A 16,526-nucleotide genomic window follows, 5' to 3' on the forward strand; every position below is an offset into this window, starting at 1 on the left:
CTCAGATCCTTATAGGATCTAAATGCAGCTCTGAGAAACCTGGTTTCCCAAAGCAGAATGTAATTCATAATGATCCAGTGAATGAATTAAGACAACTTCTCCAGAACAAGTAAGAATGAGGACAAGATGAAAATTCTAATAGGCAATTGTTGTAATATTTTAAAGGATGATTTAAACCTGGACTGCTGATTTCCGAGGCCAAACAGCAAGTGAAATTACTAGACACCAAACTTAAAACTGCTAGAGTATTTCTTTTTTAAATATACAAAGCTAAGATACAGAACTCACTCAACAAGATGTTAGAGAATTAAGATGTTTAGTAAGGTTGCCTAAAGGATAAGCATTTAGATAAGTAATATTAACAGCTAAAGTTAAACAAGAGAGAGAAAACATATGAATGTAATCTTATGCTGCAGGATGCAAATTAGCTAATATGTCATTTGCAGAAATATTTTCCCCCAGAAAGCAGGTTTGCGTTTGTTCTTTGCAAGCATTTCCCATTTCCTTTTGAAACGTCTAGTAATGGGCCAGTGTGGAATGCCAGATGTGGGACTAACTCAAAGGCCATTTCCATCCTATAATGTATATCTAATCTTTCTAAGATATGCTAATGTTGTTTCACACATCCTGGAAAACAGCAATCACTCATATGAGCAGTAAAAACCACAAAGAGTTAAGGCAAAGGTATGGTATCACTGCCACAAATTATATACAGATCAAGACGTTATAGATTCAATGTATTCTGGATGCAAGCTATATGATGTATAACAACTGTTGATCCAGCTCAAAGTCTAAATAATTAATTTCTCTAGATCTGTATGAGTCAGACTCTTCAAAAGACAGAATACCCTAGTGACAGCCTTTACCAAACACTGCCATTTCCAATGTACTTCCTAATGTTGTAGTTGGGATTCCTGAGAGAGCAAAGGGTGGAGCATTAACTTCAAGAGTTTAACTTTTCCCTAAGTGAGGTAATGCAAAAGAGTATTTTAATTGAGAATGATCTAAAAAGTTCAGCTTGGTTTGCCAAGTAGATCTGCCTGCAAAATGATCTTTCAGCAAAACAAAGTTGAAAGGTACCTGAAGTTTGGCTAAACCTTCTAGTGATATTAATTAGCTTAACAAGACAAGTATAGATCCACCTGCCTTTATGCAGGTGTTTTCTGACAGGGTTTCACCCTCATTTCTAACATAAAATCAGCCAAGTTCATGTATTACTACTCAGACAATAAACACACTTTTATACTTCAGAGTACACATTTATAAATCCTTGAACACTCCCATTTTAACAGATGCCAAGAAATGTCTTCTCCAAAGCTGAGCTAGACTCTCTTGTGAACAATGACAAAACCAAAGATCTCTACAGTGTTTCTTGCAGAAAGTGTTACTGAAGTGTAAGTAAAAGTGGCCACAATAAGCATTCAACTGTGTGCATATGTCAGAGGGTTATTTTGCATACGAAAGAAGGGCAGAGAAAAGTACAAAAAGCATTCAATTATCAAGCACATACACCACGTGCACTGTACCAAGAGGAAAAAAAAAAAGAGAGGGGGAAGAGTTAGTGGCTGCTTTCTGCTAAAACCGTGATTGTACAATCATGGATCCTCCACAAATGAGCTAGACCTGGGCTCTGAACTGAGCACCTGACCAATTCCACTTTAACTACCACTACTTCTGGGAGTAGTGAAGTGCATTTATAAAAACAAATGCACTGGCAACAGGGGAAAGAATGGAGCATTCGCAAAGGTATGCGGAGGATGACAGAGGAGCCTACCTGGAGGCAGCTATAGCAGAAGCATTTAGTCCACCATAACAGGAGAAAGCCACCACTATGGGGATGGACTTCTTCTCAGGTTTCTTCTGAGAAAGTCTAAAGAGCAAGAAGGATTAAGAGATTAAATTGTCATCTCTGCTATAGTCTGACAAGTCCTGTAGTCCAGACTTGAACTATAACTGCTTCTAACAGCTAGGAAACAGTAAGAGAATTCAGTGGCTGATACAGCACTTGCAATTACAGATAAAGTCCTTTTATGCCCTCCCATCCATTGGACATGTAAGATATACATATATACACGCACAATGTAGAAAGACATGCACCTGGAATTGTTCCCCTTAGTTCTGATTTTTTTTTCCCAAACCATCAACAGGGAATTATAATGAAGGAAGAAGCTTCCAGCCATGCACTTCTCAGCTGAACTGCCCTTATTTTGTCATGACTAAAATGTTACATTACTCCCAGAAGAATGGTCAAAAACTGAATTACAGCTTTGTTTCAAGACATGAAAGACTGATTTAACTACATTTTATTTTTATCTTGGATTAGTTTGATCTCATGATCATCAGCTGGTAACTTGTGAATGGTTTGCAAGAACACTTTTTTGTCCTTTTAAAGGTCCAAACAACAGTTCTATACAAACAGGTTGAACTAAAAGCAGCGGGAATTGCCCCGCATAAAGAGCTGCCACAACAAAATAACACAGGAACTGCCTCACACCCAGTAATTCAGGCACACAGATGATTAGAAAGACCCACATTTATGTTATGACTCACAAGATGAGAACCGTTTCATCACACTTAGCTGCACACAAAGTACACTTAAGAGGCACACAAAAAATGTCAGACTACACTGAGAGCATATGGAGCTGTGAGCACATGCTAGGCTGGCAAAGCACTAAACAGTATTGATCAGATGGATAAATGCAAAGAGAATGTAGTCTAACATGAATAAGAAACTTATACAAAACTATACCCAAAGATTATGAGGTGTTTCTATTAGGAAGGCTTAAAAGGCATCTACAGAGCCTCTTTATGTAGCTCATTTCAAGATCCTATCGCACATGCGAGCTTTTCCAGGCTCAGTTCTATAACATTCTTATCCTGAAAGTCATATAGAGCAGTAAGGAGATTAATATATATGAGCAATCTGACTAGTATCTTGGAAGTGCAATTAATTCTGCTTTGACTTTTCCCTTGAGGCAGAGTACAAATACATTCCCACATTACAGGAAGATTTGGCAGTCAGAACTACAGTCTGTTTTCTCAATTTTTAGCTTCTCAGCCCTTTAAGGAGCTACTTCCTAAAGGAAACAAAGAAACTCTGATTTATGACAATAAGGAAGCTGCACATGCAAAAAAGCCACTGAGTACATGAAGTTTTCTTCCACTGCCATAGATTACATTTGTCAAGATACTGTATGACATCTGTTCAGTTTGACCAAATTAGATTTAACGTCACCTAAAGAAAGGAAAGAGAGTGCACATCAACTGAAAACAGAGCCAGAAAATTGTAAAGATGCAAAAGCAAGCAATTTAAATGTTCAAGTTTCCTGTAATTCTTGTTTCAACCATCATTCTGTTGATTGATTCTACTCAGACAGACATAATTCTCTCCTTGTATTATTGGCAACACCTTTTCTTGGAGAAAAAGGTACCAGTGCAGTGCAAGGTCCAGCATGAAATTCTCTCTTCATCTTTAGGTCACTCAATACAATCTTATGGTAAGAGAAACCAGCACTACTCTATGACATTAATATACTGCATGTCTACTGCATGTAACATGTCTCTTCTGCATGGCCCACATTAAGATTACAGATGCCACCTCCAACAGTAAAACAGTTTTGTTTATGTCTTCATGGAGGTGCTGAAGATACTTGATCTAAATCTTCTCAGGTGTTTATCCTGTTCTTAGCATTTTTAATAGCTAGCTGTAGAATAAGGGTTCAATGTTTTCCAAAGTCTCTTACCTTTCTCATATTGAAAATACCATGCAGCACTCTTACAAGTTCTGGCGCAGCTTTTCAGCTTGGCCTCCAAAGCCAGAGAACTTCTACGTTAACTGGCAACAGGAGTACTGCATTGGTAGTGAATTACGGCTAGCTCCAAGAAAGAAGTCAAATGACTTACTAAACAGCTCTCTTCTAAAAGGAACTGCCTGTCCCTAATGAAGAGTTCTTCCCTTACAAGGTACAGAATGTGCATTTCATCCAAAGGAACCTTACTGGGAGGTGCCAGTGCAAGCAAAGAAGGGGGACATGACACTGGCAGCCGAAGACAAGCAGATTTTCCTCTTCAGAAAAGAAGCCAGTGACTGGCCAAATGAAGGAAGAGAAGTAATACCCAAAGAGTCTACGAGTAACTTAAAAATTTCTGGGTCAATTCAGTTAGAAGAAAGAGACTCATCATTTGTTAAACCATACACCAAAGAAGAATAAAATAGCTAAAACACACAGCCTCCCACGCTCCTGGTTCATTGAAGGAGAGGGCATGTTGAAGCAAAGCAAGTCTGCTCTAGAATATGAGTACACCAGGGTAAATTGGATTGATCAATGCTGGACTCGCAAGATGGTATTCAAAGATGCAACTGAAGTTGTCATCTTTATCCCCAATCTACCAACAAAGCTGTACAGCTCCAAGAAAGATAACAACCAGCTATGCAGGACAACCAACTGTTTGCTTCAACTAGGATTCATTTTTAGCTTTTCCAAGTAAAAGAAGTAAGCTGCCAAATATCACCTATTGTATGAACTAAACCAAAAAACCCCAGACATGACCAAACACAGAAAGCAGGTAAGAAGCTATGCACTGGCAGCCAGTATGTTCTTTCCTGTTAGAAAATGAAGCAGCTCAAAAAGTGCTTGTGGAGCCAGCTGCCCTCTTCACAAACAAAAATACAATGGCGCTCTCAGATGCAAAAAAATAGTTGTTCAGTGACAGGGGAAGGTGAGATAAAATTTCTGCTTTTATTTATTTAAGTGTGTTTGTGCTACAGAGTAACTGCTTCATGTGCATAAAACTTAACAGTAAGGGTTGTGATGGTTTGCATAAGGAGGTAAAACAGGAGTCAACTATGAAACTCTGATGGGAATCTTCGAAAAAGGAAGTGATTTTTACATGATCAGCAACTGTCTGAGGAGCATTTGCAGAACTTCTAAGCTAGCTGTTGCTGTATCACTTAAATTTCTTCAACAAAAGAGAGCTTAAAAAAAGGAGTTTCTTAGCCCTGACACTGGGACTATACCACAATGAAGCTAATACTGAAGTAAAAGAAGGACATTTTATTGTTTTGTTCCATATCATCCCTTAGTAAGACTTCTTTCACCTCCCAGCCACCAAGAAAAACAGTATGCGAGGTCATGAGCAAAGATACACTATTACTAGTATTTCTTTTACTTAATTTAGAAACTGGAAATAGCTTTCCCCCTCCTTTCCAGCTCAAAGCCTCTTGACTGAAATGAATAGGAGAAAGCTACTCCATTCCTTCCCAAAATAGCAACAAGGAAAGATTAAATTTAACTGCTGCTTTACGACACAAGAGACTCTAAAATGCAGCAATATCACTACCATGTTTCTTTAAAAAATCATTATTGTAATTTTCACCCTACAACTACATAGAGTGCAATAAGGAAACTACAGCAATCTGTGTCATGTATCACATGTAGAATACGTGAGCAGATCAAAGTGGCTCATTTTCATCAGATTAGTTTTTTGAATGGCTTAATTCTCATCTCCTTTTCATTCATCCACTGACCACAATGCCCTAAGTCTTCTTAAAGATTCCACTGGGGATAAAATTCTCTTCCACGACCCAGAGAAATTTCACCATGAAGATTTTTACATTTCTGCATTATAGGAGGGTTTTCAAATACAGACCATTACAGTCATTAGCTCTTTTTTTTTCCCTATTCACTGGAAAACTATGGATGCATTATGAGTGTTTTAATTTGGACCGCAAGTGCACTTTTGAAGCAACTCTCCCAATTATTGCCACTTACTGCTTTTTGGTTCACATTGCTTAGCATCGGAGCTAAAGGGAGCGTCCCTTTTAGAACAGGCTAAATGGGAAGATGAACTGCAAGAGCATACCTACTGCACTCCCCTACTGCAATCCAATCACACATAAGCATTCAGTCCATGGGACCTCATTAGAGGTAGTCCAAAGTAAAATATCCCTGAAGTATGTATAGTGTATGTGTCAGGTCCTCACTGTCAACTGGTCCACTTTACAAAACATCCTTCCAGAGGTCCACACTACTTGCTAATGTATTAGCAGATCAAGCTTAAAGTTGGTTTCATAAAACTGGGCAATTAAATTCATATCAGCAATGAAAAGGAATCTTTAATGAGTCATGAGTTAAGTATTAAACTTCAGCTGCACTTTCACCTTATCATTCTAAAAGGGATATAAGTAGTGGCAATCAGAAGACCATTGTTTGCCAGCTGATGAGATGTCTCAGCAAAAATGCCTTTAGACAGAACATTAGTTAAGCTTTTAAGTGCAAGTATTTGGCAATCCTGAGATCTAGTGAAAAAGCACAGTTCTAGACTTACAAAGTCATTCATTCGGTTAAGTTCCATTAAAACTAGCACAAGAAGTAAATCCCCTAATAACTTCGGAAATCGCAAACATATTTTTTCATTCTTATCCTGGTTGCCCAATATCTCTGCATGCAATTAGACTAAGGACTTTATATCATTCTTAAGTCTTTTTTCTCCTCCGTGTCTGGATGCATCCTATACTAGAGAGGAAGACCTGATCTGTCCAGTTCTGAGTATTACAATTTCATGTAAAATTACACAGCATGTGTATATACATAAATGTATACACACACACAAAAATAAATATATACTCACTTTTGGTCAAGAACAATGTCAAAGAACAACTAAATGAAGTGTATATAAAATCATAAAAATTTAGGCCTGGGTTTCACATGGGTAGTAAGCTTCAGGCATCCGTCATCCCTCCTTTATCTGGTCACCAATTGCTGCTGCAGTGCTACCACTTGCTGTGTATAGCAACATAGATCGGACAGGCCCACAGTGAATCTTTCCCCCAGTCTCCCAGGGTGGATCAGTTTTCCTGATCCCATCCACCAAATGGCTGTATAAACCTCTGCGATGACAAACGTCAGGAGCAGTAGAGTAGGCACAGAATACTCTTAGGGGATAGGCTGGATTGGAGAATTTCATTGCTGTCAAAGGAGTGTATTTTCCAAGTCTTTGTTAGAAAAAAACAATAGTGTGTTACTTTACAGAAGTCAGGACGGACAGTGGACTGTGTATTGGCTTTTAGTTTTGTCTGGATTAATTAATTATAGACAAGAAATAAAAATTCCATTATCAGTCACTGGAAGGTACTTTATATTGGATACTACAGCCCACAACAGAAATAAATATCCCTGGAGATGTTATTAACCCTTAACATATGCTTATTCAAAATCAAATATTTTCTGTCCTTGTCTTGTTTTGTTTCATTCTGAAGTGTTTTACCAAGTTTTTCACAATATATTTTATGCCAACTTTTTATTTCCATATTCCAGCTAAAAAGAGGCAAAGAATTAAAGTTTATGTACTTTCAATATATTTTGAAATAAACATCTGCGTAATTACATTTGAAATAACAAGTTACAGCCCACATTTACCATAAACTATTTGAAAGCTTACATTAAATATAAATATTTCTCAAGTTTGAAAGAAAGTCAAGTAAGTGCTTTTGCGGAACCATCTGCCTAAATGCCTGAAACAAAAGTTTGCTGATTTGCTAAGCCAGTTTTTAATCATTGTAATCCTCTGTGGAAACAGAGTGAATACTTCCTTCATTTTGATGTATTTAAAACTCTCTGTCCATTGTCTAACTACTTAAATTTTAGAAGCCAACTGGGAATCTAAAAGGGAGGAAAGCTATTTCTTTTTCTCCAATTTAAATAACCAAAAAGAAGATTAAATTTTCCAAGTCTCAACTCTGAAGGATATAGTAACCAGAACGACCCAATTAATTCACTAGCTACAGGGCAAAAAAAACCCTTCACTTTTGTTTAATGATTAGCTTTAAGTATAAAACATGTTTTGACCAGCTTTTACTTTAAGAAGCTTATATATTTTAATTGGATTCAAACTTCCATCCATATACAAAAATAATGAATTTCAAAATATGAAAAGTTGTTGGAATTAATACTATGTTGGGAAGACAGTGATTTAAGTTATTAAAAAGGAGATACAAAGCTAAACTTTGTCATAGCTGAGCTGCAACACATCCATTTACAGATATGCATTGCACCAATTATTAGCTCAACAGAATGTAGCTCAGTGCAACGCTGTTCTGCGTACCACTCCAGCTTTCTAAATCCTGCAGCATGAAGGAACAGAGAAGACAACTATGTACTAATGAGTCTAATTTACAGTCAGCTCAAAGTGCACAAGTCTAATTAACATCTTTGCAAAATATATTAACAAGATGCATCTGCACTTGTTTTAATAAATCTGGTAATATATATTATACATGATTTCATTAACTGCTTTTCTATTTAAGATTAAATTACTCATGATGTTGTTCTGTCTTCCTGTATTCAGCGAAGTACTGTAATAAACTAGGGATTTTTCCTGTTTTGTTCCTTAAAATGAAATGCATCCCTAAAAGGTGAAAAGTGAATAATATAGCAAAATACCACATGGTCAACTTACCACTGCCACAGCATCACTAGAAAGAACGGCTTCAACATCAAGCACTGTATAGTAAGCTATATTGGTCATAATATAGATAACAGTCACAATTGGCATAGACACTGCAATAGCCAGTGGCAAGTTCCTGTAAGACAAAAAAACCCCAAAACCCACAACCCAGGAAAAAAAATTCCATTAATAACAGAATAAACTTATTTATTTGCATCCTTTACCTTAGAGATAAAAGGTATGAAGACAGAATAAAGGTATCTCTGGAAGAGTTTGGTTTCTTTTAAAATTAGAAATTCTAATATAGAATACTGGAAAAAAATCAAATTTTTTGCAATAACTTAAAACCTAAATTATGTGTAAAAAGGGATTCTATGCAACTGCTCTTCAAGTACCCTGTCTTCAAGGTTTCCAGATCTGTAATAATAGCCTTCAAAGTCACATGCTTTAAATTATTTCCTACTGGCCATGTTAATTACCACAACTAGAACCCAAAGGGTCAGAGCTCTGAGTCACAGCACGCATTCTCCCCGGGGAATGCTGCTGCTCTTCTAGCACCTACTTCTAGAACTGATGCAGGGAGATCCACTAAACCAAACCAAACCCCTGATCTTCTCATCTGCACTCATCACTGCAGAGAACAAACTAACTGGGCTGCGTAACTGCAGAAAGTAGAGATGCAGAGGGCAGATCCAAAACTGCTACACAGCTGTGAATCTCAGGATGTGGTGTATCTTACTAGCAAACATATACCTAGAAAATAATACAAAAAAAGTCTAGAGTAACATGAAAATGCTGCAAACCTCTAGATGTAAACAGATAAGATTTAATTTAAAGCTGAGATAAACTCACAGCCCTGGGTCTGCAGTTCCACAGGGAGAAACTCTGCAGAGCAGGAGCAGAAGAAACTTTTAATTTTAGGCTTTGGCTTTTCTCAGCCTTATTCTTTCCCCAAAGCTTGCAGGGATATTCAAATGTCTCAAAAGGGAAAGCAGAACTGAGAGTGTTACTCTCGCATTTGCCCAGTTTGAAATCAAACACGGCATGGTGACATGGATGAGCATTTGCCATGAACACTGTTTTCAATAACAACAACAAAAAAATCAACACCAACAAAGCAGAAAAATGAAATGCACTTTGGAAGTTTCCTCAAAAATTTCCTGAGGCCCAGAACTCCAGCTGTGTCTGTCTGATGCTGTGGAAGCAGAAAAACAAACACACACCACAACCCCCCATATAAATCAGTAAATTAGTAACTGGGAGTTCTGACTCTGCTTCCAGGTTGCACACTCACAGTAAGACACCTGTGAACCTCAGCACAGAGAAGAAACAGAATTAGAAAACCACTTAGAAATTAATTCAGAAATGTTACGTAATGTAATAAAAAGCTGAAATGGCATTTTAAGGACTTTGCATCACCTGAGACTAAAGCCAAGCGACTATTTCAAATTTAACTTGTGGATTTCAACTTTTGACTGGACAAGCATGAGGGCACTACGAATCAAGTGAATGAAAAATATGTAATTCTTGGAGTAATTTTATAGACGTCTGGAACATCTCATTATTCCCAAGAATTGTCAATGTAGAAAGCTGAAATTTGAAGTTCACTTTATCAGCTACAATTGTTACCAAGAACGAAGCTTGTATTAGGCACTGATGCCTATAAATAGCAAATTAATCTAAAGAAATTTTCATCAGCTAAATATCCTGTGAGAAAAATTATTTTTCAAACAATACATCTAATACAAGAGTTATCCAACTGATAACACAGAACAATACCCTAACTTTAAAAAGATGAAAAGGCATTGCAACAGCACTCAAAAGGGGAGCTCTTTCAATGAAAAAAAAAACAATTTGAAGGACCAAATGACTGATGCAAACACAAAACGTACATCTTTTCTGAATATGTATAACAAATCTTTGCAAGGCAATTTAAGGAAACACTGTCAACCTGAAATTCAGTCTGACTAGAAATAGCTATTTTTAGACTTAAAATACTTATCTGCTATTTTATCTTTTTAATAGGTAACTTTCCTGGTTAAATAAATGCACAGCATAGAACTCAGCGGTAACAGAACAAACTGCAAAAGTCAAAATCAGTTGGGAGAATTGAAAAAAAAAATCTCTATTCCATTCTTTACTTTCAGTTGTAGCAATCTGAGCTGTTGCTTAGAATAGGAAGTAAAAATGATCAAATGGGATTCTATTTTTAACATAAAGGCATCTGCTTACAGACTCACAACTGAACAAGATTAGTCAGTCACACTTTTAGAGCACAAATTCATGGAAAATATAACATTCTTAAATATGAAATCAGAATTATTGCACAGATAAACACAGCACATACACTTATGTAACTGTTTCACTGCAATATTAACACCTATTGTAACAAACAATAGCAACATCTTAAACTGAAAGCTTATCAAGCACTGAATACAGCATCCTGCAATTGGCTAGACTTACTTATTCTTATATTTTTTCTCCCCCCCCCCCCCCTCCCATTTTTAATGGAGTTTAAAACTAGTAAATCTTTGCTAGTGGCGGTTCACAGCCTTACCATCTAAGTATTGAGCAGTTCTACTCATTTCTGTATAAGCTCAGAACTTATTAGTGAAAGACAGCCACAAAACAAGCAACTTGGGAACTATCCAGGTTTAGAAAGCTCAAATCATTTACCTTTCTGGGTTTTTGATCTCTTCCGTTACAAAATTGAGCGTATCCCAACCAGAGTAAGAGAACAAGGCAGAATAGAGTGCGAGGGAAATGTCTCCGATATCAAAAGAGGATTCCCCAAAGGCATTCTCAAAGTGCGATGAATGTCCTGTATGTGGAAGAGATGCAATGAAGTAGAGGATAATAAAATACAGCAAGTAATTTTTTCAATTTGGCACACAAATACAAAAAAACTCAGAAACCCTAATTCCTTCAAAGCTGCTTATTAAGCCCTTTTCCAATTCTACTCTGTGCTTCAGCCATGAGAATAAGCATGGCATTTAAACTACTAAAAATTATGCTCTGTGGATGATACTGTTCTGTAATTAAACACCTAGTTTGTCCACAATGGCACAAAAAGTTCAGGAATGTTAAGTTCAGACTAAGCTACAAACAACAGGCCAATGACAGTACTCAGGCTAAGGGTATTTTTTATAATGTATATATTTATAAAATAATCCACTCTATCCTTCTATATCCTTTTAAATTTCCAATCATTTAGCCTATGCAGAATACAAAGATTACAGTCGATTTTAGATAACTACAAAAAAAAACCCAAAACACAAAACCCCAAAAAACCTAAATGGATGTTTAAGTTTTAGCTATTAAAAATAGAAAACTGAGAACAGTTAACAGAACATAAAATATTATTGGTACTTGAGATAAAATTTTCCCAAGCTAAGAGAAAAAGTGTGTGTTTTTTGCACCAGTATTTGTGAGAACTTGTGCCATCTTTTGACTTTAAGCAAGTCAAGACAAGCTCATCAATGACAGTTTTATATATTCAGACTACTTTACATATACAGACACACACACAAAAACACCAAATACAGAAAGGTGAGTTCCAATGTAAGTCCAAAACACGCCCTGTACTATGCATCCCGAAACGTTTAGACTTCATCAGAACTGGCCAGGCAAATATTTGAGGCCTCTAAAATATCTTCACTTATTTCTCTTCCCTACTTTTTACCCTCATCAGACATTGCTATTCCCTTGGCACAGACATAGGCAGAGTAACTGCTGAGTTAGAAACAGAGAAGGGAGACAATGTCAAGCAAGTTAGTAGTGAACAAGCTCAGTATCTACAAAACAAGGGATGGGCAGATGTGCTAAGGATTAAACACTCCACCATGGTGCTCACATATGCATATTCTTGTTCCATTCACAATAATTACCTTGCTCATGGACTTTCAACAATAACTGGTTAGAGCAAAGGACACCAATTGCCAGATTGCCAGGGAAAGTACCTTTATGGCAGCTTTGAAAGCAGGGGAATTTTTTTAAGCTAACACACCAATAAATTCTCCCCAAAGGAAGGGCTAAGAACAAAACTAAGTTCAGAATTCCTCTAACTTGAAGGCACAATGCCCAACACACACAAAAATTTTTTTAAAAAAAAACAAAAAAACCCCAAAACCAGCAACTTTCTAATTCTCAACAGCTATAACAGAACTCAGGATCTGAGCAAAAAAAGAGCTGCTGTTTCACAAGTCTACTTACATGTTTTTACAAAACTATTTTTGCTTTAAGTTCGGTCACTTTGAGACTTGCACAAAATTCATTTTGTAAAAAAAAAAAAAACAGTTGATTTCATTGTAGAATAGTATGTTCCTTACAGAAATTTACAGCTTTCTCCGCTCCCATCGTATTTTGCTAGCTCTGTATTTTGCTGTTTTCATTTCCTTTATTACTCCATACCGCAGGCTGTAAATCGCACACATTGCTGAGCAATCAGCTAGCTTCTTCTACCCAGCTCAAAGTCAACTGAGATAGGGTAGCTTCTCATGATATAATATCATGATAAGGCCTACCATTGGTATTATTGGTGTTTTCAAAGTCGCTATATTATGCTTGTACTGAGGCATTTGATAACACATACAGAGGTATTTTACAGTCTTTAGACCAGTTACTCAGTTTAACTGATAAATACAAACCTTTGCTTTAATTTTATAAGCTTACCCTGGCATAGTTTAACAAGTCCGGTTATGATGATGACAATAAGAGCAGTAACTTTAGCATAAGTAAATATATCCTGCACCCGTGTTCCCCATTTAACGTAGGCACAATTTATAAATGTTAGAAGACCTGGGGGAAGGGGGGGGGAAGAAAAAAAGAAAAATGAAAAGACTATTTGAACAATATTCAGTTTAATTCATTTTTCAAAGATTTTAAATTATAATCTAAATATGCACTTACCTGTTATACTAATACTTAGGTTAAGCTAAGCAAAATACACTGGTACTGAAAACACACTGGTTTAAACAAAACAGTAGGAAACAGATGTTCTAAACACACTGTTTCAAAAGATGGAAGGAAAGACCTTCCCCCTCTCTGATTACATGCCCATTTTCCTAACATTACCACTTATCAGCTGCACTCTGCAACTATCCTGAAGCTAAAGAAACCATTACATGAAATAATTCATTTCAATGTATCAATATTGTTCTGATAAATGAAAGATTATCTACAAATTCCTTTAGGCAAACATATTAAAATAGTGTTTGAAAAGTTTTTTTATCCTTCCTTGTTAGGCTGAGGATGAGTTCAACATCCATGGAGTATTTGCAATACTGAATATGGTCACTGGCGATTCAATACTCTTTTCCAGTTGTGTTAAACTGTATTACTAAGTGAGGTTAGAACAGATCTGACCAAACAACATATGCTTTACAGCTAATGCAACATTAATCTGGATTTTTACGAACTGCTAGTCAGTAATGAGTATTCTGACTATATTTCTCCCTTTATTCTAAAATAAATTAGTGTCAGACCTATTTCACAAGACTGTAATGGAACTTGAAATGAGACTTTCAGATTTCACAGATATTTTAGTCACAGTGGCTGACTAAACTTACTCATATGATCAACTTCCCCAACAAACACTTTTCAAGCTATTGTTTAAATACACTGTTCTCATGGCTCTCAACATTTTGCTTTTGCATTTATTACTTTTTCCTCAAGTGGAGAGCCAGACAACCTCTGCCTGAACTCAAATGCCGAATACTGAATAGGATTCAGTATCTTCAGTATTCTTTATTGAACAAAATACTAATTCAGTGCATGTTTTTCTCATCCACATTATCATTACATTATTGATTCCAACCCAGAAGTTTAAATATTTCCCCCAAATCTGATTTTTTTCTCTAGCTAGTAAAAAAGTGGTTATATTCTACTGCACTTTTTATCTCCAAACAATTTTCTTGTACTATGGATTTTAAATATGCATATAAATAAAAACTAAACTTGATTGTTTAAGGAGTAAGGTAGTAGCAAATCAAAATTAAATTAGAAGATGTGATAAATTATTTCCTTTCCCATAATCCAAGAATAATGTGATACTATTAAGATAAAAAAATGTACTTAGCACAGTTACCAAATAGAAAAGTAATAATTTTAAAAAGATAACAAAAGAAAGGTAATGATCTCAAAAGCATGGCACTAGTATACTAGACAGCCTGGCCAAGTGGAATAGCTGAACGAGATTCCACTGAGCTTGGCAAGATGAGAGGAAAAAAACAGTTGTATCAAATTTCAAAAGTCAGGACTGCTGCAGCTCCCAAAGAGCCCTCAGGAAAAAAACAACTCTGCTTGGTCTCTGCTCTTCAGTATTAATGCGGTATTATCTATGGAGTATTTGCTCACAGGGTTTATTCCGGCCATTAATTTTTTTTTTTAAAGCAACTTTCATTGGGAGTAATTATTATTAACTCCTTATTTTAGTGAGTTAGGGCTTGGTCTCTACTTCAGATGAAATGCTACTCTGTCTCTGATATCTTAAAAGAAAAAAAAAAGATAATCAAGAATCTGAATAAGTCACATCCCCTCCCTCTTTCTTTTACTAAAATTATTCTCTCATGTTTTCTTCAACTTAATTATTGTTTAGCTACTTAAAGTTCCTGAGAACTGTCAAGTTTAGTTCTGTAGCACCAGATGCCACCTCCATTGCCAAAATGATTGACAGAGTAATGCTGTATAACACGAAGACTGATCTCACACTAGATCTAGTATTGTTATGACTACAGTTTAAAAAAAAAGAACAAAAAGAAACCCCACAACAAACCCACCCATTCTCACATACAATGTGTACCTAACCAATGTTCAGACTTCCACTCCCAGCAACTTCATTAATAAAGTATTAATGGTATCCAGAGCTAAGGATTTGACAAACAACATCAGCCCTGCCAGGCCAGGGAGAAGCGTAGGCTTTAACAGGAACAGCCAAATGAAGTTGTAGAGCAGGGGTGAGAGTCTCAGCACTGACACCTAGAGCACGACACAACAAGCATTTAAACCGTTTAAGTAAGTTGTTCCACCTACATGAGAGTGGTCTTGCTGTCACGTGTCTCCACTAAAGAAAAAGGTGCTAAATCCCCTCTCTTAGCAGCAAGTGTAGAGGACATCACATTGTCTTTCTACATCTACAATATAATAATTTTAATTGAATCACTTTGTCTTAATTTCTTGCTTTTTGATAAACTGCTTTTTATAAGGGCTAACTCCCCTCAGACATGAGATACCTTAAATGGAAGAGCAGATTCCCCTGCACTCCTCAATCTGTGCCAGGATACCTTGGGACAGTATCTGTTTAAGGAATGTGAACATGCCATTACAGGTCCTTCATTTCTTTCCTGAAGTTGTCACAAAATGTGGACACTCATTTGGAAGGGAGGAGGGAGACGGAGGGAACAGAACTGAGTAAGCTGACGAGATTTCTGGGAAGAAGTTTGTGATTATTCTTCCCACTACCTGGACCTGGACCAGGACATTAGTGCTTTTCCAACAGCAACAAATTAACTTACAAAAACGGAAGGGGAAGCTATAATGTTCATAACTAGTTGTAGAGGTCAAATATTTGAAGCACACACTAGTGCTCGTCTGTCTTTCCTCTCTTCTAGTCCTACAGACAACTGTAATAAGGAACATTAGAGCTATTTCAACACACTCCCTGTTGCCTCAAAAAGGAACCAGCTAGGAGCAGGACATCTCCTCCCTGTAGCATATTGTCAGCAGTAAAAAAGCCCAAGTTCTGTATTAGCTTTATGATAAAAGCATCACGTCAATAGGGATGGCAGGCTCCACAGCACATGGCGACTGATCAGTACATGACAAAGGACATGACATGACAGACTTTCTGAAATATATTTTTCACTGTTTACTGGAAATGTAAAATATGTATATAAACACTTTTAATAGGAAATACCTAAAATTAAATAAGACACACACAGTACAATCATACAGTTTCATTCTCTTGATACAGCAGAACAGTCCTGATTCGAAGCACATGGACAGTTGTTCCTCTATATTGACTAACAGAGCTGGCTATCTGATTACAAACATTTCAATGTTTTATGTGCACACAAAATTTCCGC

General features: G+C 36.6%; 1 protein-coding gene across 2 annotated transcripts in view; it reads right to left on the reverse strand.

The window, feature by feature from the left end:
• SLC7A6 (solute carrier family 7 member 6) overlaps window positions 1–16,526 on the reverse strand; it is a 31,450-nt gene that overhangs the window by 7,464 nt on the left and 7,460 nt on the right. For both annotated transcript variants that reach the window (XM_050903830.1, XM_050903831.1), the window contains 3 exons: window positions 13,117–13,242; window positions 11,122–11,266; window positions 8,458–8,581 (listed from right to left, as the gene is read on the reverse strand). In XM_050903830.1, coding sequence (XP_050759787.1) covers window positions 8,458–8,581; window positions 11,122–11,266; window positions 13,117–13,242 — 395 coding nt within the window. The remainder of the gene's footprint in view (window positions 1–8,457; window positions 8,582–11,121; window positions 11,267–13,116; window positions 13,243–16,526) is intronic.

This window comes from Gymnogyps californianus, chromosome 12 (assembly GCF_018139145.2).
Source record: "Gymnogyps californianus isolate 813 chromosome 12, ASM1813914v2, whole genome shotgun sequence".
Classification (NCBI taxonomy): Eukaryota; Metazoa; Chordata; class Aves; order Accipitriformes; family Cathartidae; genus Gymnogyps; species Gymnogyps californianus.